The 22999-nt window shown below is 34.9% G+C and overlaps 2 protein-coding genes across 2 annotated transcripts; both read left to right on the top strand.

Annotated features, from left to right (window-relative positions):
• The first annotated feature begins 8374 nt into the window (after positions 1–8374).
• On the top strand, positions 8375–9468 carry LOC149212968 (uncharacterized). The gene is made up of 3 exons (XM_089390690.1): positions 8375–8494; positions 8592–8947; positions 9128–9468. The coding sequence occupies exon 2, from the start codon at positions 8609–8611 to the stop codon at positions 8927–8929; it is 321 nt and encodes a 106-aa protein (XP_089246816.1). The 5' UTR covers positions 8375–8494; positions 8592–8608; the 3' UTR covers positions 8930–8947; positions 9128–9468.
• A 3682-nt stretch (positions 9469–13150) lies between these two features.
• On the top strand, positions 13151–15055 carry LOC149212967 (uncharacterized). The gene is made up of 7 exons (XM_089388880.1): positions 13151–13235; positions 13303–13538; positions 13700–13933; positions 14044–14130; positions 14294–14410; positions 14502–14627; positions 14871–15055. Exons 1-7 carry the CDS (start codon positions 13151–13153, stop codon positions 15051–15053), a joined length of 1068 nt encoding a protein of 355 aa, XP_089245006.1. The 3' UTR covers positions 15054–15055.
• The last annotated feature ends 7944 nt before the right edge of the window (positions 15056–22999 follow it).

The following is a 22999-nucleotide window of genomic DNA, read 5'->3' as shown; positions in this document are numbered from 1 at the left end:
CAATCGAACTCCAGTCTGCATGTGAGCATGGTCTTATTTCCGTCTGGGCTAATCAAGACGCATCCTGCTCCCGCTCCCTCGTTGGACTTAGAGCCATCAAAATATAATTTCCAAAATAAAGAAGTATTTACAGGGTTATCTAAGAAACTAACACATTTTGAATCATCAGTCTGGGAAAAGTTTTCTACTTGGGACACGACTAAATTTTCTAAATATGGTGATATGTGAGCATTGAAATTTCCAAGGAAAGAGTCTACCGAATAGTTGCCTATGATGCTGCTGTTGTATGCTATGGCTTCGTTCTCTCCCTCCAGATCCGTCACTATGTACTTTTGGTGCAGTTCTCATTCAACCTTTATTTGATTTGGCTTCCCGTTGAAGGGTAACCACATGTGCGACCAGTCAGTCGAAAAGTATCCGTGGAGCTTCTCGGACCAATCCCTGCTAAGAATTAGACCATAAAATTCAGGGATGTCAGCAACTAGAATATCGATGACCTGACATACCTTGGGGTTGGACGATAGTCTTATGTTCACTTGATTAAGTTCGCCTATCACTTCGACTTGTGATCGATCAAGTTGAACTATGCGCACTGCGGATTTTTGCGGTTGAACATTAAGTTTGGCACATATTGACTCGGGTAGAATATTGGTTGAAGCACCAGAATCCACCAAGCAGTTATGCACGTTTCTGTTAAAGATGTCGTAAGTGAGGAGGAAAGGGGGAGTGTGAGATCTAGACCTCCCTCCAATCAAGGCGATGTCATTTGGATCGATTTTATTGATTGCGTTGATTGGTGGTCTTCCTATATTATGGGAAGCTATAGCTGTAGGTAGAGGCGCAGTAGGTACGACGTGTAACTCTTTCATCATGATCTTTTGTTGGTGTTTCAATTTGCTCAGCTCGTACAGGGTGATATTAGCCCTAGTCTTCTTCATGTCGTCGATGATGTTATACTCCATTTCATCCGACACTATTAGTGTCTTTGATGGAGGCGATTGCTCTGATTGGACTGGGCTAAATGAGGTCGCTTTAGGGGTTGTCTTCTTTGTTGCGACCTTTTCTTTTGCTGGAGGGCTTGCGCCCTTCTGTTTTGGGGTAGTTTGGGGAGGATCAAGTTGATTTCTGCTTCTTGTGCTAACTGGAAGTGCTTCTTGATCTTCCTCTTGTGGGAGGATGAAATCCCACATTCCTTGTAGTTCCACCACTTCTTCATCGTCGGTATGCGTTTCAACGGTGTTCTCTTCTTCTTCTTCTTCAGATTCGACGTTAGAGACCACGCTGGGTGGCTTCGTCTCCATAGGAGGATTTCTCTTAAAACTCCTAAAAGGCTTTCTTGGGGACGATTCTGCTACTTGTTTCCTGATATCAATCATCTCATTTGACATGGCCTTTAATACCTTTTGTAATCCTTCCATGTCGAAAGGATCCTTCGTTTGCTTCTTCTTGGTTTCTTCTTTGAAAGAGATTTTCTTAGATTTACGCTCTTCGATTGTAGATCTCTTTTCTAGGGCTACTACGCGTCTTTCGACTGCCAATGCCTCAGCCAAATTTTCGACTAAGGTTGTCTTGCTTGCCCTATCTACGAAGATGGCCAAGTTTGAAGGTAAGGCCGTGATGTACCATTCGCATCTTACTTCCTTGCTGGGTTGGGAAGCAGCGGGGATTTTATTGAGGATCTTGTTGAACCGTAAGTTAAAAACTTTAATGGGTTCCCGAGCCTCAGCTTTAAGATTGGACAGATCGTTGATCAGTGTCGCTGTCGATCTATCATCGCCGAATTTGGTGAGAAATTGATTTTGAAAAATATCCCAGCTGGTGATAGATCCGGAGGGTAGCGAAAAGTACCATGACCCAGCCGTCCCTTGCATCGTATAGGGGAAGAGTCGGACCACGACGTCTTCGTTGGTAACTCCGTTGAGATTAACAAAAAGCATGAAATTATTGATATGTTCTTCAGCTAGCATTCCGGTTTCTGGATTGAACTTTGGTAACCACTTCTCGGGATGGGCAGGTATTGGACTCAGGGGTGGAGGCATTAAAACCGCCCCAGGGTTGTTCCATGGAGATTGTGCCATCACTGAGTTGCTGGTTAGTAAAAGTGTAGAAGATGATCTTTGAGGTTGAGAAGATAGAGATGTTATGATCTTTGACGATTGTGGAGGAAGGGTTGCGGAAGATGGATGAGTGATTTGAGGTGGAGATGTGGGTGGTTGACTTCACGGAGAGGGAGTTGAAATGGATGAGGTGGATGAAAGAGTCTCTCTGTCAGACTCTTGAAATGCTTTCCTTGCTCTTTTCCTAGTGGGGAGAGTGATTTCAGTTGGTTGAATGCCAAACTTTTCACTCTTCAATCGGGTCAGGGGATGAGCAGGGTTGTAGTGCGAAGTCAAGCTGCCTTTAGATTTATCAGATTTCTGGTTAAAAATAGAGAATCCCTGGAGTTTACGGATCAAGGTTTGAACTTCAGGGGGATCGACAATAAGTTGTTCTGATGTATCGGGATGTATAGCAGCGGTGGATGTCCGAGCGACTTCCAGTTCCGAGTTTAGTCGTATTGGGGAAGTCGGGGAAGTTGGTGAGGGTGATTTGCTCTTAGAATGGTATTTGGATTTTGAATTATGTGCCATTCATAGCTAGGCCCTCCTTCTAGCGCCAGAAATGTTGAGGGCCCCGAGGTCGGGTCAACAACAAGGGGGATACCCACCCGGTCCGGAACCTGGTTGGCGGCTCCTTGCCCGTTTGGAGTAGCGGGTCCGACTGGGGGTAATGGGACCAGTTTCCCAATGTGATGGGTGTGTGTGTGTGTGCGTAGAGTCTGATGGTATTAATCTAGGGGGGGTTCTTCTAGACTAGTCTTAATTCTAACTGCTAAATTAACTCTATGCTAATGTAATCTAATGAAGAAAAATACATCTAATCTACGCTAACCCGAGGTGTTTTTCTTTTGTTATGCGATCTAGAAAGATTTCTAACAGCAGCCAGTAATAAAGATCATTCAACTGATATCAGAATATAAATCAATAAAGATAAACCATTCTGCATAAGAAGTTAGGCAGAGTAGTTGTGAACAACATATCGCATAATCAGTTTTCTATATGTTAAACATAAATAAATGACCCCACCATACAGAAGTGCCAAATGGTAATGCAGACATTCATGCAATAACATACAAAGAACTCAGCCACATATCACTTTAGGAATACTAGCAGAATCTAGCCAAGAGATAAAAGTACCATTTATGACTAACTTCACTAATAAACTTCAAGTAACAATGATTTATTTCTACTTGTTCTAACATCTGCACAGAGTACAGAAGTGCAACATCAGTAACAGATATTAAAATGCAAACATAAATAAATCTCGATCCATCCATTCATCAAAAACCTCCTCTGAGGGTGCAGAAGTGCATGTTCTGAGGATAAGTTTTTTGACAGATTTCCGGACCCTTCTCCAAAAACCATGAGAAGGGTTAAATACTACTAACTAATCAATCTTAATTACATGAAATTAGGGAATCGGCCTCAAATGACCGCCCTTTTACTAAAAGCAACTTTATTTCTAAACTTAAAATCTAATTTCTGACCGTTTCTGTATATTCTCTTTAGTGCTGTCAACAGTGTAATGCTTTCCTGGGAAGAGTCGGCTGGCTGCCTTCTTGTTTCGCTCGGGAGATAAAAGTGGAAATAGCAAGAGCTGGCACTTCCCTCCGGCAGACCAGAAGATATTTTCGAAAACCTTTCTCTAGCTGGGTGTATTCGCCGCGTGTATACTTAGCGTGTCCCAGTTTCTTCTCGAACTGATTTTGTTGTTGCCGTTTTTGGTTTCCGGTCGTGCGAATGACTGAGTGGGTTAGGAGTCGTGCTGTATGGGAAACTCCCTGTGTTGAGAATTTCTTTCGTTCTTCGTTCCAGGTTTTCCTGAAGCGTCCTCCTTCTCATGCGCTTCTTTCTCTGCTTCACTAAGTCTGAGCTTCAGGATCTTTTCTGAATAAGCTGCTTTTGTGCGCCTTTGACTCTGAGTCCTGGATAGTCTAATTTCGTCAGTGCCGGTTGGCTGATATTCTGGAATCCGCGTTTCTGCTGCATGCGGCATCCGTTTGCGGAGGCATTCTCTCTCTGCTATCTGATTGGTGCTTTCCTCTTTCCCTCAGATGTTTCCTTCATATAAACTTATATCAGTTGCGTGTCTTGCAGTCTACGCAAAGGGGAAGTGAAATGAAAAGACTTGACGTGAAAGCATTAATCTCTAATGAATGCATAATTCTGACATTCATCATAACTTGACTCTTCGATAAATGTAACACAATCATTCCTAGATACTTAAGCATGCGGTTATTAAATTCTTTCAAGGCGCGCGCTTAATGCATGGGTCTATCGTGTGATAAGTCTTTTCAGATCGCAGGTCGCAGATCGCAAATCGCAAATCACAAATATCGCAAGTTCTCGTTTAATGGTTACATCGTATAGCGTGATGCTTGCGATTTGCGATATCGCATATCGGCGATCGCATTGCTCGAAGGTTTTTCTTTTAAGGGGCGCGTGTGAGGCATGCGATGCAATTAACTTCGCATCGCAATTTCGCAGTATTTGCTTTTCGCGCTCGAGTTATGCTTCGGCCTTTCTTTGCGATGCGATTTGAGCCTTAGGGAGAGAAATACAAAGACTTTAGAAAAAAAAAAATTTATTTTTTGGGATTTTCGTTCAGGGTCCCCTCTTTGCTTGACGTTATTGCTAATGTCAAGTGAAGAAGGGGGGTTGTTGGTGACCACAACACGTTCTTAGATCTTTATTATGTTAGGTTTTTTTAGTGCAAGAATTTCATTAGAACACCTAGAGTGTACCATATCTCATTAAAATTTTGATGTTGGGACATTACAGGATTCAATCATGCAATATTTGCATGTTAGTGGAGCCCTATAAGCCAAGTAGACTTTCTTCATGGTTTTTCTAATATTTTGACAAAATTATCACCATTCAACAATGGGATTAAAGTCCATTGCAATTTATTCTTTTTAAATGAAATAGTCAATGAACACTACTTCCATAATTAAGGATAATTTGTATACGTTCAAAATATAGATCCAAATATGCATATACCAAACAAATGTCTAACATGCATGCATAGAAGCATAGTAGTTATATTTCTCATAATGCGTTTTTAATGGGGGATTAGCCAAAAAATATATTCCATCATTCCCAACATAGCTTCATCTACAATATCCTAGTACGAAAGAAATAACCAAAATTGCTTCCCTAGAAGGCTTTGAGAAGACGGAAACTTCCAAAGGAAGGACAATTTCAAGAGGAGCGACTGCTTTTAGGAGGTAATGAGACAATAGGTGTTTTACTTGAACTGTTATTAGAGTTTTAAATATTGTGACAAGGGATTTTCATTGTTTTTAAGTATTTTTAGAAAGTATTGACATCTTGAAAATAAAAATAGAGATGTAGTTAGAGTAAAAATAATTGGGAAACAATCATGAGACGTCATGGCTTATTGAGGAGGACATCATTGCTTGTTTAGAAAGATTTTTGAGTTTAGCACACGAATAAATAAATTCTAAAAAATGGTATTTTGGACAATAGCTTGGCAAGGCCACAATAAGTGGTGTCTAAGAGGAGTTATGGCCACAATGCTTGTGTGTCTAAGAAGAATAACTCCTCTAAAATAGTACAATGAGTAGTCGTCTCTTTAAAAGTCTATTTACATTATTTTTAATGCGAGGACAATAGCTTGGCAAGGCTACAATAAGTGGGTGTCTAGGAGGAGTTATGGCCACAATGCACTGGTGTCTAAGAAGAATAACTCCTCTGAAATATTACTGTGAGTAGTTGTCTCTTTAAAAGTCTATGTACATTATTTTTAATGCGAGGAAAATAGCTTGGGAAGGGCATAATAAGTATGAATCCTATATAAAGGATAAAGACTCCCCATTGAGATATATGGAGTCTTATTTTGTAATCGAGCTTTTCTCTGTTGGAGGTTGCCCCCTCGAAGAGGCAAGTGAACATTACGTTCATCTCTTAATAATAAAATACTTGTTGTTTTTCTCATTTTGTTCTATGTTTTAGGTTGTATTTCTTTGCATATTTGGTATTTTGGAATTTCTTGCAGGTGAAGAGCATAATAATTTATGAGTGGTACATGGATGCTTTTCCAATGGTTTTTAAAACTACCATTCTGCTTCAACATACAATGTGTGGTTCAACAAGTGCAAGGTTATGTTATGATTGTGACACCTTGTTAATCTTTGAAATATCTTGCAACCTTTTCTTTGCAAAGTATACATGAATTTGATCATCCCATCACATTTGTCTTTCTATAATCCTTGGATTGACTTCCAACATGTGAATAGATTTTATTGAGACTTGTATATTGAAGATGCCAACTATTGACATGATTTTAATGGTGTCTTGTGCTAATAATTACAAATCATGGATAAGCTTACATATCACAATGCCTTAATTTGTGGATGAGATCATCAAGGCTACCTTTATTCATGAAATTAAAAAAAAAGAAAAAAAATACTACAATACTTACAATCTCAAACTCCTTCCTAAAAAACAAAATCGTACGGTCAAAGGAAGGGCTTTATGAAACCTCTTTTCAACTTGAAACAAAATATAAGGAGGCAGGCCATAGGTTCTCCACCACCCCAACTTAAGTTCAAATGAATGGTTTATAAAGTAGTATGAGAGATTCATCACAACTGATTTGAGGGGTAAATCCTCCAATTTTGAACTCAATTGTTTTTCCTTAAAAATATCTTCAATAGCCACCAAATATCTATAATAGTAATCTTATTATGAATCGAGCTAATCTTATTACATGAAAACACTTGATACTAGATAAAACTATATACATTTTTAATAACATTAACCACCAAAAATACATTTCTAAAAAAATAACAAATAAAGTGATTCTATTAAAATAAATTCTCAAAAAAAAAAAAATTAAAACATTTATTAACAAGACTACCAAAACCAAAATATCTTACCTAGACAAGCATATTATTATCTTACATAAAAAGACCTTATTATTAATAATAATTAAAAAATATACTAGGCATATACTAGATTTTCCTCGGGAAGTATAGAATACATGTGATACCTAAATTCAATGCAAGATTACCTTATTATTAATAATAATTAAAAAGTATACCACATACATTAGATTTTCCTTCCCATGTGATACCTAAATTCACATGCAAGATTATGGTAAAAGTCCACCAAAAAAAGGGTTGCCTGCAAGATTATGCTAAAGGGTCAGTAAGTCCCATGATAAAAGTAAAAGTTTTTGAATAGTCACAAATACTAAAGAAATTACATTTATGATTAAACACTTCCATTCAAATTCCAAGAGCACCAATAATTGAAGTTTGTTTATTTTTCAAACTAATTAAATCATATTGGCAATGTTCAAAAACCACGCCTCACCAAACTCACTCCCGTATTGGTGTACTATTTGTCACGACACAAATAGTACAGCGAATCAAATAGTACAGTGCTTAGTTGTAAAAAATATATGTACATTATTTTTTTTGTTTTGTTTTGGAGATGGATTTTTTTTTCAACATTAGAAATTTTGACAAAATGAATATGGTACTCTCGATGATGAGAGTGATAATTTTCTAAACAATAATCACAGAAAGTTAAAAATGTACCTTATTTTTAAAAACTAAAAATATTTAATTTTTCACTTTAATCAGAATTGTTTTTAAAAATATTTACATTTTTCACTGTAATAATAACAAAGATTTCAATTTTTTTTTCCCGCCCAAGCAAAATAACTCTGTCCCTTTGCGAATAAATCTTAGTTACATTAGTAAACAGGGCAGCCCGCCCCCGTCATCCCCACGCAGCGTACTGACATACCAAGGGCCGCCCACGTGGTACGTGTAAACATGAAAACATGAAAGTCAAGCTTCAACAAATTTTTGGGTGGTACCGTTTACTAATGCACTAACTTGTTTTTGGGGCCGCCCGCTCGGGGCTGGGCACTGGGCCGGGAGAACAGAGCTACTTGTGATACCTAAATTCAATGTAAGATTATTTTATTATTAATAATAATTAAAAAATATACCACATAGACAAGATTTTCATATAACAGAAGTATAAAGGGACATGTGATACCTCAATTCACATGGTAAAAAAAGGTTTGCTTGCAAGATTATGCTAAAAGTAAAAGTTTTTGAAGAGTCACAAATACTAAAGAAATCACATTTATGATTAAACACTTCAATCTCAAAAATAATAACTCGTCTGCCCAACGGGGCGTCCACAATATGTCATCCTCGTGGCGCTGCTCGTTGCATCATTGATGATGTCATTCATGTAAATTTAATACATGAAAACTTCAAAACTTGACCATGGTTGGGAGTGTAGATGGTTTTCAAATCCGAGTTTGGAGTTCGCCTACTTCTATATAAGGCAGGCCATGCAATTGTATTTCTCACCTCTTGCTTGCGGAATTTGCCCTACTCCAGTTCTAGGTATGCTTGTATATTTCTAATCTGTGAGATATCATTGATTTGCTCATATTCTATGTCCACGTTATGTATTGTTCAACTGAAGCCGTTTTTTTTGCAGAAGCGTAAACCAACAACATGAGCGCCTGGAATCCATCCCGTGAGATAACGCCATCGGGAGCAACAACCAAGAGCAACAATCCCGGCTTCGGCAACTATCAGAATGCCGTCGGCAACAACCAAAATTCCGTCGTAGGCAATGGCGCCGTCGGCCACAATGCCTTCAGCAACAACCAAAATTCCGTCGTAGGCAATGGCGCCGTCGGCCAAAATTCCGTCGTAGGCAATGGCGCCGTCGGCCACAATGCCGTCGTCGGCAGCAACAACAACCACAAGAGCAACAACACCATCAACAGCAACAACATAGGCGGCGGCAACAACAGCTCGACAACTTTTTAGAGCAACTTATGACACCAGGTAATGGCAACTTAACTAGACCAACTTATACTAAGTGGCTTTTGTTTTCCTCTCTGAAATTTATGCTTCGCTTTTGCTTCACTACTGCACTATATGCACAAATATGTCATCGTTATTAATTTTGGCATGAAATATGTAATGAATTTCTTTTCCTTACGGTTAATTACATTGTCATTGCAGGGCAGGTATGGGAAAGAATAAATGCAGTCAAAGATTATCCCGTTATCTAAGACTGACTATGTGTTGATATATAGTTAGTTTAGAGTTAAATAGTTTACTTATAAGGCATTCCCTTATCAATTCAAGGTTTTGGTTAATTGCATTATTATTGCATGTCAGGTATGGGAAAGAATAAATGCAGTCGAAGATTCTCTGTTTATCTAAGACTGACTACGTGTTGATATATAGTTAGTTTAGAGCCAAATATTCTATTTACTTATAAATAGAAGAAGATGGGCGGTATATTGTAATTCTGATTTATGTAATGAGCAAAACCTAACTGCGGGGTTACTTTGTTTTAATGATTTTATGGTCTGGTCGTGATATCTCCTAATAAGTAGTTAATTGAATAATTAATTAAATAAACTAATTAAATAAAAAATTATCAATCAAAATTAAATTTAATGTATATATTCATTTAAATGTATCTAATTAAATTTAAGTGTACCTATTGTTACATATTTATGTGATATCTTGCTTCATATTTCTTCACTGCAGTACATGCAGTTAAATATATCTTCAGTGTAGTATATGCACAAATATGTCATGGTTCATGATTTCGCTTTCTTTTTGGTCTACACAAAGGTGTTATCGATTTCTTTTCTTTTGGTTTTGGTTAAGTACGTTATTATTGCATGGCAGGTATGATAAAGAATAAATGCAGTGCAAGATTATCGGTTTATCTTTGATATACAGTTAGTTTACACTACTACATAAAGGAGGGTTTTAAGACAATATTTGAGACAATTTTTGGGTACATTCTATTAACTTAAGACAAAAAAAATTGTATATTGTCTTAAATATTGTCTTTAAGTGGGTGTCCACATCCAAAAGACTGAAAGAATATCAAGATTAAGTGTGGGTTTAAAAAACCACTCTTTTCCTCAAACCCGCTAGTAAGGGCTGTAACAATCATTCTCAAGCAACCCACAGACAAGCAAAAATTCAATCAATCCACAGATGCACCAATAAATCAAAAAAACTATACATAGAAAAAGGAATGGACAAATTGTTTTAAAAAGTGATAAGGAAAAAACCAATTTAAAAATAAATAAATAAAATAAAATAACCCAAAAAAACAATTTTCAGAATGCATGAGAACTTACCGTCTCAAGCTTATCCTGTCTCAAGCTTATCCTGGACTTCCTGCAACTTTTCAATGGAGAGAACAAGCTCACCGTATATGTGCAACACTACTTCCATAATTAAGAATAATTTGTATTCTTTTTTCCCTTTAATCCGAACAAATATTGTTTTTAAAAATATTTACATTTTTCATTCTAACAATAATAAAGATTTCAAATTTTATTTCCGCCCAACCAAAATAACTCTGCGGAGTTGTCTATAATGCAACTTTTTGGAGATTCCGGTGACGGAATCCGGTGGAAGAAATTGAGGTTAAATCTTGATTTGTTGCTGTTAAAATGGTTTTTTAAATGCATATTTGGATTCAGCACCCTGAAACCCCTCGTACGCCTTGATTGTGCAGAAACTAGCTATCAAACTTGAGATTCCAATGAATTGCTCCTGGATTTTGACCGGAAAAACCCACCGGAAAGGCTTCCAAAAAGTTTCATTGTAGACAACTGCTAACTCTGCCCCTTTGCGTGTGAATAAATCCAAGAAGAAAACTCCTCTCTCACATTGCGCGTGCGAATAAATCTGACATACAAGGTCTTGTTTGGCAAGTCCTATTTCATACCCTATAGCATCATTAATGCACCTACCTGACACGAGATTGACCTCACCCGGAGAGCCAATCATGGGGATGCATCCACATCTCATCACTCAGCTCCGGCAATGCATGTTCCTGCCCGCTTCCGGCGCCGGTGTCCCTGCTCGCCTCCGGTTTGAGGAGTTAATGAGGTTCACCAACCTACGCATTAATGTTCATAAACTCTGCCGGGATCCATAGTTTACCCGCCTCCGTAGTTTACCAACCCACGCATTAATGTTCGTAAACTCTGTCGGGATCCATAAACTCCATACACCAACCGGACTGAAGGCAATACGCTATCGGATTCAGACCCTGCAAGCATCGAAGAAGAGCACGGCAGAGCAGCGACCAACAGGTGATCCCCCGTCTACCACCATGCATGCTAGTACTGTTACACTTTTGTACTTCAAAATAAATATTCTATAGGATATCTATCTTTGTAGGATGATAAGTATATCGTTAACTCTGCACTCTATAATTTGTTTTCCAATGGCTCCATTTACAATATTCTCCGTTTTTCCAAGTCATAAATTGAACTTTCTGGCTGCCATTACCGGATTGCATTGAACAGGTTAGAGATTTTTTTTTGCAGTGCTTTTAATGTTGTTGCTATTCTTGGCCTCAACTTTCATTGGGTATTTGCAAAGTTACCAAATGCCCACTCAAGTTAACTATTTTGAACTGCATCAATTTTCTGCATTGACTTTTAATGTTGTTGGTATTCCTGGCCTGAACTTTCATTGGGTGTTCTGAACTTTCATTGGGTATTTGCACAGTTATCAAATCACGGTTATTTTAATGTTGTTGCAATTCTTGGCCTCAACTTTCATTGGTTATTCCCACAGTTATCAAATTAGGCCCACTCAAGTTAACTATTTTGAACTGGGTCCATTTTGTGGAGTGATTTTTAATGTGGTTGGTATCCATGATTGAAGTTTCTTATTTTCTTAGATCTTTTTACTTTCCTTGAGCTTCTTACTCTGATTTTCTATTTTTGTAAGTTATAAAATCATTCGATACCAGATAGAAAAACCATGTATGAAACCCTTTGTTTCTAAAAAAAAATATAAATACCCAACTCTTCTACTTTTGAACCTCTAACTTTTTATCGACAATCGAGATAAAAAGTAATCTGTCTTCTTGATTGAGTTGTTCTGTCTTCTTGATTGAGTTGTTCCACTCAGCCCCTGAAGCAAGTCCGCTAACTATTCAGATTGTTTCAGTGAACTCCTCATCCTGTCTCCGCAGATGATCCACGGTTCTGTCTCTCTGCCTTGACAAGGATGTAATTACAGACCGACCCCATTACATCTGAATTCTTAAATAGAATAAAATGAGATTATATTCAACCTAAATTCTTAAATAGAATATTAATTCTTCCAAAATTAAACATGATTATACATCCAAATACTTGTATATAATACGATTAAAGTTGGTAATTTTTTTATATATATATTATTCAATGTAGAAATGAATAAAGCCAAAAAACGAAAACTTAACTTACTGGAATTTATATAGATTTAACAATTTAAATTCAAATTTTAACTAACCTGTCGTAACTGTTATCAAATCAGTTCAGTTCCCCATTATTTTCAGTTTATCCATTATTCTTCGAAAATAAAATTTGTTCAAATTATGTGTCATGTTTATATTTTTATTTTGAAGGTAGATCTCATATTTATTTAGGGGTAAAAATGAGAATAATGGGTTTACTTCAATTTTATCCATGAAATCTTGGAAATATTTCAGTTTTATTTAATTATCTCAAAAAAAAAAAGTTCATGTAATTTTAATTATCGAATGTTTTTTTTGTCTTCTTTAGGGTAATTATTCTCATGGAAATTTGGGACTTCTTAGAATCTTAATTTTCAAATTTGATAGTTCTTAACATTCCATGTTTCAGTGATATAATTTGCATATTTCAAATTTTAACTACCCTGTCGTAACTGTTATCAAATCAGTTCAGTTCCTCATTATTTTCAGTTTATCCATTATTCTTTGAAAATAAAATTTGTTCAAATTATGTGTCATGTTTATATTTTTATTTTGAAGGTAGATCTCATATTTATTTAGGGGTAAAAATGAGAATAATGGGTTTACTTCAATTTTATCCATGAAATCTTGGAAATATTTCAGTTTTATTTAAAAGTTGATAGTTATGGTAACCACAAAAAAATAGATATGAATATTGATTTTTATTTTAAAGTGTTTTTATGATGTTTTTAACAACAATATTGTTTACATATTCATTATAAGGAAGTAAGAAAATGGAGGACAATAGACATGAATGGGAGGTAACTATCAAAGGCACCAAGCAATTGTTCACTTGTCTTGTTGGTGATTGTGCGGGGAACTTGAGTCGATCTAAGCTATCTGGCCTTAATCATCATCGGGCTACCAACCACAATCTCCCACCAATTCCGTCGATCTAAGCTATCTGGCCTTAATCATCATCGGGCTACCAACCACAATCTCCCACCAATTCCTCCACGTCAAAGAGGTCGAGTAAGAGATGCAAATGCTACATGGGCGGTTAAATCTACAAGTGTAGTAAAAAGGCAAAATGCCAAAATACAATATGATTTAGATGCAAGGCTATGTCGTGCACGACAACAAGCATATAAAAGATTTGTTAATGAAGAAATTCTTTCAGCTGTAAGTATTTATTAGTATTTATTTGTATATGCTTTTTTATTAATATTGTCAATGAAGAAATTCTTTCAACTGTAAGTATTTATTAGTATTTATCTGTATATGTTTTTTATTAATATTAATTTATTGTTGTGGACTAAATTCATTGAAACTTGTTTTCACAGTCAGTTGTTACATTTGATCAGCTTAATGATACTTCAAAGCAAAGGATTTGTGAAAAAATTCAACGTTGGGATCAAAGTCTACCTCGTAGACGTATGGAGACAATGAAGCGCATAGACATTGCTTTAAAAGAGAAAGCAAGGACTGAGGTTCCTGATGATGTGGGGGAAGAAAGATTAGATGGGCACAACTATATATTAAACTTTGATGAAACTAATCAGGACAATGACAACACAGTTGAGTCCATTTTTTTGGGTATATTAATTTTTTAGACATTTTAACATTAAATAATATTTATATTTATTATAATTGTATACTAATTTCTCATTGTTATTGATATGCGTAGCCTAATCAACAAAATTCCCCAAGTTCAAGCCACCAACTATTACGCCGCTCACCTAGATTTCAAGGTTTTCAAGGGGTTATTGGGCCAGTAAGTTTTTAATCCATATAACCTATTCCACTAAAAACATTAATATATAAATTGTTATGTTTTACCATAATGATGGGATGAGAAATGGATGTTTTGTATTATATATCGTTATCCTTGATTTGTTTTGATTATGTGTGTGTGTTATTTCTTATTTATGGTGCAGGTGTTCCCTTTGGAACCATCACAATCAATGAAAACCCCTTGTCGAAGTCTTAAGAAGAATGGAAATGAAATGGTTCAAATGCTAGAACCATCTTCACGTCCAATGTCACAATGCAAGGTAAGCTATTTATACTCTTGTAAATTTAGCATATTTTTACATTTAATTCTATTTGAGTCATACTTATATCTATGTATAATCTAATGTTCAGAGTAATGAATATACATTTCCTAAAACACCTTTGCACATGTATGATGGTGGACATGATACTCACCAAAAATCACATTCTCCTCAACCATTGCGGCATTCACCTAGACTTCAAGATAAATTAAGAGAGGTAAGTTATATACTACATATCTTAGCTCATAATAACATTGACATATATTTTTATGACTAGTTAATGCATTTTCTTTTCATATTCGTTACATGTTCCCCATATTCTCATTATATCTATATAGATTTTGATATTTGTTGATAGCTAGTCAATGCATTGTCTTTTCATATTCGTTACATGGTCCGCATATTTTCATTATATCTATGTGGATTTTGATATTTATTGATAATGTTTTAATTTCCACAGAAAACAAAAAAGATAAATGTTGATGCTATGGTTAAAAGGACCAAAATCACGCCAAAGGACTTGAAAGCACGTGGGTTCAAGTCACGCAAACAATACATAGAGCATATATGCTCAACTAGCATTGCTCTCACTAAACCCACTAGGCTTGCTACTTTGAAGGCTAAACATTCCAGCAAGTTGTGATTGGAGGAAGTTACAAGCTTGAATCTTAGAAATAAATGTTAAATTTACCTTGTTATTGAATTTACATAATATATGTATTTACTTTATATAGCAATTGCAATTGGTGAAAGAAATATCCTCGCTGTCAAATCTTTGAAATCAACGTTGAATATTTGGAAATATACTCTGGCGAACAAGCTTGTCATTGAATTTTCTTAATATGTGGATTTGTTTGACCAACCTTCGTCTTTGAATTTGCTTATTAGATAGATTTATTTGATATTTCATTCACTCCATTTGACAGAGTTGTCAACATTGTTGTTAAATTCCCAAAAAAATTTAGATTTCGGTAAACGAGTGATATGAACCCAGCACAATTTTAATATTTTCTATTTTGTAAACGATTTTAATAAAGTGATTTTAAAATATTATTGCGAGAGTTGATCATCATCTTTTTAATTCGGGTTCAAGTTTTTTTTTCTCATTCAAGTTATTCTTTTGTAATTGTGGCCAGTATTGTGAAATGTATTATGTATATATACAAACAATTTTAATAGTTGAAAGGGTAATGATATTTTTTATTCATATTTATATAGGTATTATTTTATTTTTATTTTGAATTGTAAAATAAATTCTATAAGTAAATGGGTTATTTTGGAAATATTTTAAGAAAATGTATTTAAAAATAAATTTCTATTTGAAAAAAATTACATTATTTATATAAAAATATTTATCATATAAATCGATTATTATCAAAATATTTATGATTCAAGCAATGTTCTTAAATGGTATATTAGCTAGTTTACATTGAGTATCGCATGAAACATTTTTTATTTTTTATAAAAAAATGTAATGTATTATAATAAATAAGATACATATGGAAATTTGGTATCCCTAAGTTAGTTAAGTGGTTAGTGAATTACTTTAAATGGTTAACTGTTTTGAATTTTATATGGCCAGTATTGTGAAATGTATTATGTATATATACAAACAATTTTAATAGTTGAAAGGGTAATGATATTTTTTATTCATATTTATATAGGTATTATTTTATTTTTATTTTGAATTGTAAAATAAATTCTATAAGTAAATGGGTTATTTTGGAAATATTTTAAGAAAATGTATTTAAAAATAAATTTCTATTTAAAAAAATTACATTATTTATATAAAAATATTTATCATATAAATCGATTATTATCAAAATATTTATGATTCAAGCAATGTTCTTAAATGGTATATTAGCTAGTTTACATTGAGTATCGCATGAAACATTTTTTATTTTTTATAAAAAAATGTAATGTATTATAATAAATAAGATACATATGGAAATTTGGTATCCCTAAGTTAGTTAAGTGGTTAGTGAATTACTTTAAATGGTTAACTGTTTTGAATTTTATATGGTTTCTATCTCCAAAACAAATGCATTTCAAGCTAATGAAATGTTACATGGTGCTAATTATTATTCTAAAAATGTTTATCCAAATGAATTTTAATTTTTATTCATATCTTTTTCCTTTTTTTCTTTTTCCTACTTTTTTAACACCCCATATAATAGGTTTTACAATGCACATTTAAATTTATTTTGAATGAGACTTCTTTTTCTTATTATTGGCTTGATTTATTTCTAAACTCTATCATAGGGAAACATAGGCAAAGTCATCTACCCTATAAGTTGGAGAACCACATTGACCTCTATCAAGGAGGTGCTCTTCCAAATGTGTCATTTCATAAGACTACCATGATTCTCATCTCACATGATATTCATCTAGCATTTGAGATTGAGATGGATTCCTATAAACATGCCATATGGGTGGTATTAATTAAATGTTCAAGATCCATCACCAACATATGTATATATTGGTTTAAGTAGTGAACATTCACTACAATATTTACTCAAGAAATAAACTATTGTTCACAATGATAATAAGCACCTTGAAATTCCACAAACATAGAATAGCATTATGATGAATGTTACGTGAAGTCAATCACTTATTTGTTAGTATAAATTAAACATCATGATTAATTACCAAAAGGAAAGCACAAATAATGACACTGATCTCCTATCATGGTGACTAGCAATTGGATTGATGATGGTTTTGCAATTTAACACTATGGTTTAAATGTTTTCAAATAAGCTTAAGTGTGTCTATACTTTATATGCATATACAAATTCTATGGAATTTTATGATAAAAACAAAACATGAATAACTATAAGACAACCTAGAAAAAAAAAACATTTTGTTAAAGTTGAATTCTGTTTGTGCTACTTCAAGATTTCACATATTACCACTATTGCATGAGGAACACCATTCTCAAAAATATCAAACATGGTCAATGGGGTCTAGCATGGGTGGTTAAAGTAGTGTGTGATTTTCCTTTGTATCTAAGTTTGATTACCTATGAAGTACATGCTTGTTTCTCATGGCTAATTTGCCTCCACAAGGAACCACTTCATATGGATGGAGATCAATGCACTTTCTGGTAAATTTGGAAAAATATATCATCCCTAGCCATGATCAATTAGATTTTTTTTCTCATTTACAAGTTATATGTTAAATTTACATTCTTGGAGAATAAATTTCAAACAAATAAAATATTAGGAAACTTTGGGGTGGAGAAGAATACCATACTATAAATATATTTCTTATTTTCATAGATGACACAAATGGTAACCACATTTTTCAAATATTGTTTTCTCTGAATAACATTTAATTCAATAATTTAAAAATTGTGAAAATTTCTTGGAGTTTTATTAATGAGAAAACCATGGGAATTAATTTTAATATATTTATTGGATGTTTGTTGACCATTAATAGGGATAATGACTATCTTATCTTAGTTGTGGATCACTTCAATGAAATTATCATGATGATACCATATAAAAAAAATACTTTTAGTCCATTATGTATAAAAATATACTTTTAATGCATTACGTCAAATACTTATTCTATGATAAGGTGTGGATGTATTTTTGTTTACCATTAATAACTGTAACATGATTATGAGAGTAGATGACACAACTAGATTTCACCAACATTGTTGTCATTAAATAACACCAATAAGAAGAAGTGTATCACATGTGAGAAATACCATTACACCAAATACTAATAATAAAAAATATAAGAAAGAAAAAAAAATGGTTTGAAGAACTTGCTCCACAAGTAGGAATGACTTAAAAGTCTTAAAAAAGTGGACAAATCCATGTTCAAAACGGTATTTAAATGTGTAATTATATTTTATTTTTACTAATAGAAGGATGATACGAGTTAAGGGGAACACCCTATCGATTTAGATGAAAGAGGGATACTAAATCCGTAACTTGTACTCCAAATTGATTCAATGGGTAGTGAGGATTTATTACACTAATTAAAATACTAAACATGGCAATGATCTATTTGAGGTCTTATGTAATAAAAATTTATTTATAAGAAATATCAAATGATTAAAAATAAATATTATTGTTGAAAATATGAATCGATATACAAAATATCTAATCATAAACTTACTTTTATACATCACTCTCCTAATAGATCCTTGCCTCTAAATCTTGAGGGAAAAAGAGTAGCTCATGCTATATGGGGTCCTTTTCCTACTTTTTTCAAATTTTGTTTGTGTATGACCAATTGCACTTAACTTTAATGGATAAGAGGTTTTAAGATGACCATCAGTAACGAGGACAAATAACTCAGTATCATATTATATTGAAGATGCTTAATATGGTGATAAGAGTAAATATTGCTCAATGCACATACTAGGAATCATATGATTAGTAATTCCATCCCACATAAATGCAAAATATAGTTGTAACAAAGAAGATAAATTTTCTTATAGAGAATGTTCAAGTTGAAAAAGCTCAAACAATCCGATTCATGGCTTTCCTCAATGATTTCTACTTGCATTTCCGCTCACAAATAGTCATGAAAAGTGTGGATTTAGATTGTGATATGAAATATATATATAATATACACAATTATAATCCCCTTATTCTTGTTGCCAAAGATTTTTATTAACTATATCTATAAGGTCATCAGAATTATTGTTTCATAGTTAGCATCAACACAACAAATGGAGTGTTATCACCAAAAAATTGATCATCTAGCCTAATTTACTAGATGGATCGAAGTACACCATGTAAAGCCAATTTTACCATAGTAAAATTGCTTTCACTGTGAGAAATTACTTAATAAACCTCATTTGTTAAGTAATTTATAGTTAAACTAATGAAGAATAATTAAATAAATTACTACTTATTTGATTTTATTCTAGGAATAGTTAATTAAACCATTTTTCAATTATTATTCGTTGTCATACTTGACCCAATCATGAAAAATTAATAGATAAATCATAAATTATCTTATTTTTCTCTAAGAATAATTAATTAATCACTAATTAAACTAAAACCCTTAGGAATAATTAAATAAATCCTTATTTGTTTATTATTCCTCAACTGATTCCTCGAGATGATAAATAAATTATTTATTTATTTATTATTTCTAAATAAAAGTTTAAACACTTTTTCCCTCCTAACCAAATATAATAAAGTATTTCAAGTGGTTATTCTAAGAATGGGGTTAATAATTTTTTATTATTGCTCATTATTCGAGAATAACTCAATATTTTATTATAAATAGAAGGGTTTTCCATTCATTATTCACTTCTGATTATTTTCATTGTTGCACTCATTGTTGTAACTCTGACTATTTTCATTGTTGCACACGATATTTTTGTCGGGTTTACACATTATAGAGGAGAGAGACTCTATACAAGTTGAAGATGTTTGAGGACAGCCACGAACCCATCCCATAGAGGGGGATTGGCAACATTTATTTGTTCCCTTCACAGGTGTTATAACAAAATTATTCTTTGTATATCTGGTTTCTATTGGATGATTGGAGTTATTACTATTTATTTTTGTTGTTTAACTATGATTGTGGCATAGATCCGAATTTTGGTAGGATTTGCTTCTATGAGTTGCTGGAGATCTATAATGTTTAGCAACCATTTATGTTGTTGAGATTGTTTGTCATCCACAATCTTAAGTGGGTTCTTTTTGTACATGTTTGAGAAGAAAACACTACAACAAAATTGGTGACTCCACTGGAATTATACTTCAGATCCAGAAACCTTGGTGACCTTCAGTTTTCAGCTTAGAGTTTCATCTTTTTTAAGTCTCGTAATGTTTCCTAGCTTTTTAATCTTATATATGTTAAAATTTTTAGTTTCACAAGCTTTCTGCTCTTTTCCGCAGGTCACAGGAACTAGCTGCGACAGAGATGACAATTTTTTCCGAGATTCTCTGAATGAGAATCAAGGAGCAGAAATTGCACTTTTTAGCCCAAAAAGTGGGAACTAAAGTCTAGAGCGCACCTTTTAGCCCAAAAAGTGCAATCTCACTTGAAAACAGGTTAGTACTTGTGATTTTTGGGTTTCTGGTTTTTTTCCGTATATGCCCAGTTTCCGTATATGCGCACATCTTCCGTATATGCCCAGTTTCCGTATATGTGCACAGCTTCCGTATATGCCCAGTTTCCGTATATGCGCACATCTTCCGTATATGACCAGTTTCCGTATATGCGCACATCTTCCGTATATGCCCAGTTTCCGTATATGCGCACATCTTCCGTATATGCCCAGTTTTCGCATATATGGAAACTATGCTCATATATGGAAACTGGGCATATACAGAAGATGTGCGCATATATGGAAACTGGGCATATACGGAAGATGTGCGCATATACACAAACTGCACATATACGAAAGATGTGCGCACATACAGAAACTGGGCATATACGGAAGATGTACGCATATACAGAAACTGGGCATATACGGAAGATGTGCGCATATACGGAAACTAGGCATATACGAAAGATGTGCGCATATACAAAAACTGCGCATATACGGAAGATGTGCGCATATACGGAAACTGGGCATATACGGAAGATGTGCGCATATACGGAAACTGGGCATATACGGAAGATGTGTGCATATACGGAAACTGGGCATATACGGAAGATGTGCGCATATACAGAAACTGGGCATATACGGAAGATGTGCGCATATACGGAAACTGGGCATATACGGAAGTTGTGCGCATATACGGAAACTGAGCATATACGGAAGATGTGTGCATATACGGAAACTCGGCATATACGGAAGATGTGCGCATATACGGAAGATGTACGCATATACGGAAACTGGGCATATACGGAAGATGTGCGACTGGGCATATACGGAAGATGTGGGCATATACGGAAACTGGGCATATACGGAATATGTGTGCATATACGGAAACTGGACATATACGGAAGATGTGCGCATATACGGAAGATGCACATATACAGAAACTGTGCATATACAGAAAATGTGTGCATATACGGAAACTGGGCATATACGGAAGATGTGCGCATATACAGAAACTGTGCATATACGGAAGATGTGCGCATATACGGAAACTGAGCATATACGGAAGATGTGCGTATATACGGAAACTAGGCATATACAGAAGATGTACGCATATACAGAAACTGGGCATATATGGAAGATGTGCGCATATACGGAAACTGGACATATACAGAAGATGTGTGCATATACAGAAACTGTGCATATACGAAAGATGTGCGCATATACGGAAACTGGGCATATACGGAAGATGTGCGCATATACGGAAACTGTGCATATACGGAAGATGTGCGCATATACGGAAACTGGGCATATACGGAAGATGTGCGCATATACGGAAACTGAGAAACTGGGCATATACGGAAGATGTGTGCATATACGGAAACTGGGCATATACGGAAGATGTGCGCATATACGGAAACTGGGCATATACGGAAGATGTGCGCATATACGGAAACTGGGCATATATGGAAGATGTGCGCATATACGGAAACTGGGCATATACGGAAGATGTGTGCATATACGGAAACTGGGCATATACGGAAGATGTGCGCATATACGGAAACTGGGCATATACGGAAGATGTGCGCATATACGGAAACTGGGCATATACGGAAGATGTGCGCATATACAGAAACTGGGCATATACGGAAGATGTGTGCATATACGGAAACTGGGCATATACGGAAACTAGGCATATACGGAAGATGTGAGCATATACGGAAACTGGGCATATACAGAAGATGTGCGCATATACGGAAACAGGGCATATACGGAAGATGTGCGCATATACAGAAACTGGGCATATACGGAAGATATGTGCATGCCTTTCGATTATGCACGTCGTTCGTGTATTTGCATTGTATATGCGCAAATTCAATATACAGAAATTGCGCATGTACGGAAACTGTGCATATACGGAAGCTATGCGCGTGTCTTCCGTATATGCACAATTTCCGTATATGCCCAATTTCTGTATATGGAATTTGCGCATCTGTGATGCAGATACACGAACGACATGCATATACAGAAGGTATGCACATACAGGAAAGTTAGGGATATACGGAAGACATGGGCATGTCTTCCGTATATGCCCAGTTTTCGTATATGCACACATCTTCCCTATATGCACAGTTTCCGTATATGCGCAATTTCTGTATATGGAATTTGTATACATCTTCGTTTATGTTATAGAAACTGCTCATATACGAAAACTGTGCATATACGGAAACTATGCATATATGCCCAATTTCCGTATATGCGCATATCTTCCGTATATACAGAAGACATGCGCATATCTTCCGTATATGCGCATATTTCCGTATATGCGCATGCATCTTCCGTATACACGGAAGACATGCGCATATCTTCCGTATACGCCCAATTTCCGTATATGCTCACATCTTCCGTATATGCACAGTTTCCGTATATGCGCAATTCCTGTATACGGAAATTGGGCATATACAGAAATTGGGCATATACGGAAATTGTGCATATGCGCATATCTTCCGTATATGCCCAGTTTCCGTATATGCACATTTTCTGTATATGGAATCTGCGCATATACG

This window comes from Pinus tabuliformis, chromosome 1_1, assembly GCF_031772625.1.
Source record: "Pinus tabuliformis cultivar Carrire ecotype Pingquan chromosome 1_1, CPIR1, whole genome shotgun sequence".
In the NCBI taxonomy this organism is placed as follows: Eukaryota; Viridiplantae; Streptophyta; class Pinopsida; order Pinales; family Pinaceae; genus Pinus; species Pinus tabuliformis.
Note: the sequence above shows the minus strand (reverse complement) of the source record. Positions and strands in the feature narration are given on the sequence as shown.

Excerpts from the sequence above, each read along its gene's own strand:
- LOC149212967 (XM_089388880.1), top strand. The coding sequence starts at position 13,151 with ATGGAGGACAATAGACATGAATGGGAGGTAACTATCAAAGGCACCAAG. Across the intron at positions 14,131-14,293 it reads TTCAAGGGGTTATTGGGCCA|GTGTTCCCTTTGGAACCATC; the intron begins GTAAGTTTTTAA and ends TTTATGGTGCAG. Across the intron at positions 14,411-14,501 it reads GTCCAATGTCACAATGCAAG|AGTAATGAATATACATTTCC; the intron begins GTAAGCTATTTA and ends TCTAATGTTCAG.
- LOC149212968 (XM_089390690.1), top strand. The coding sequence starts at position 8,609 with ATGAGCGCCTGGAATCCATCCCGTGAGATAACGCCATCGGGAGCAACA.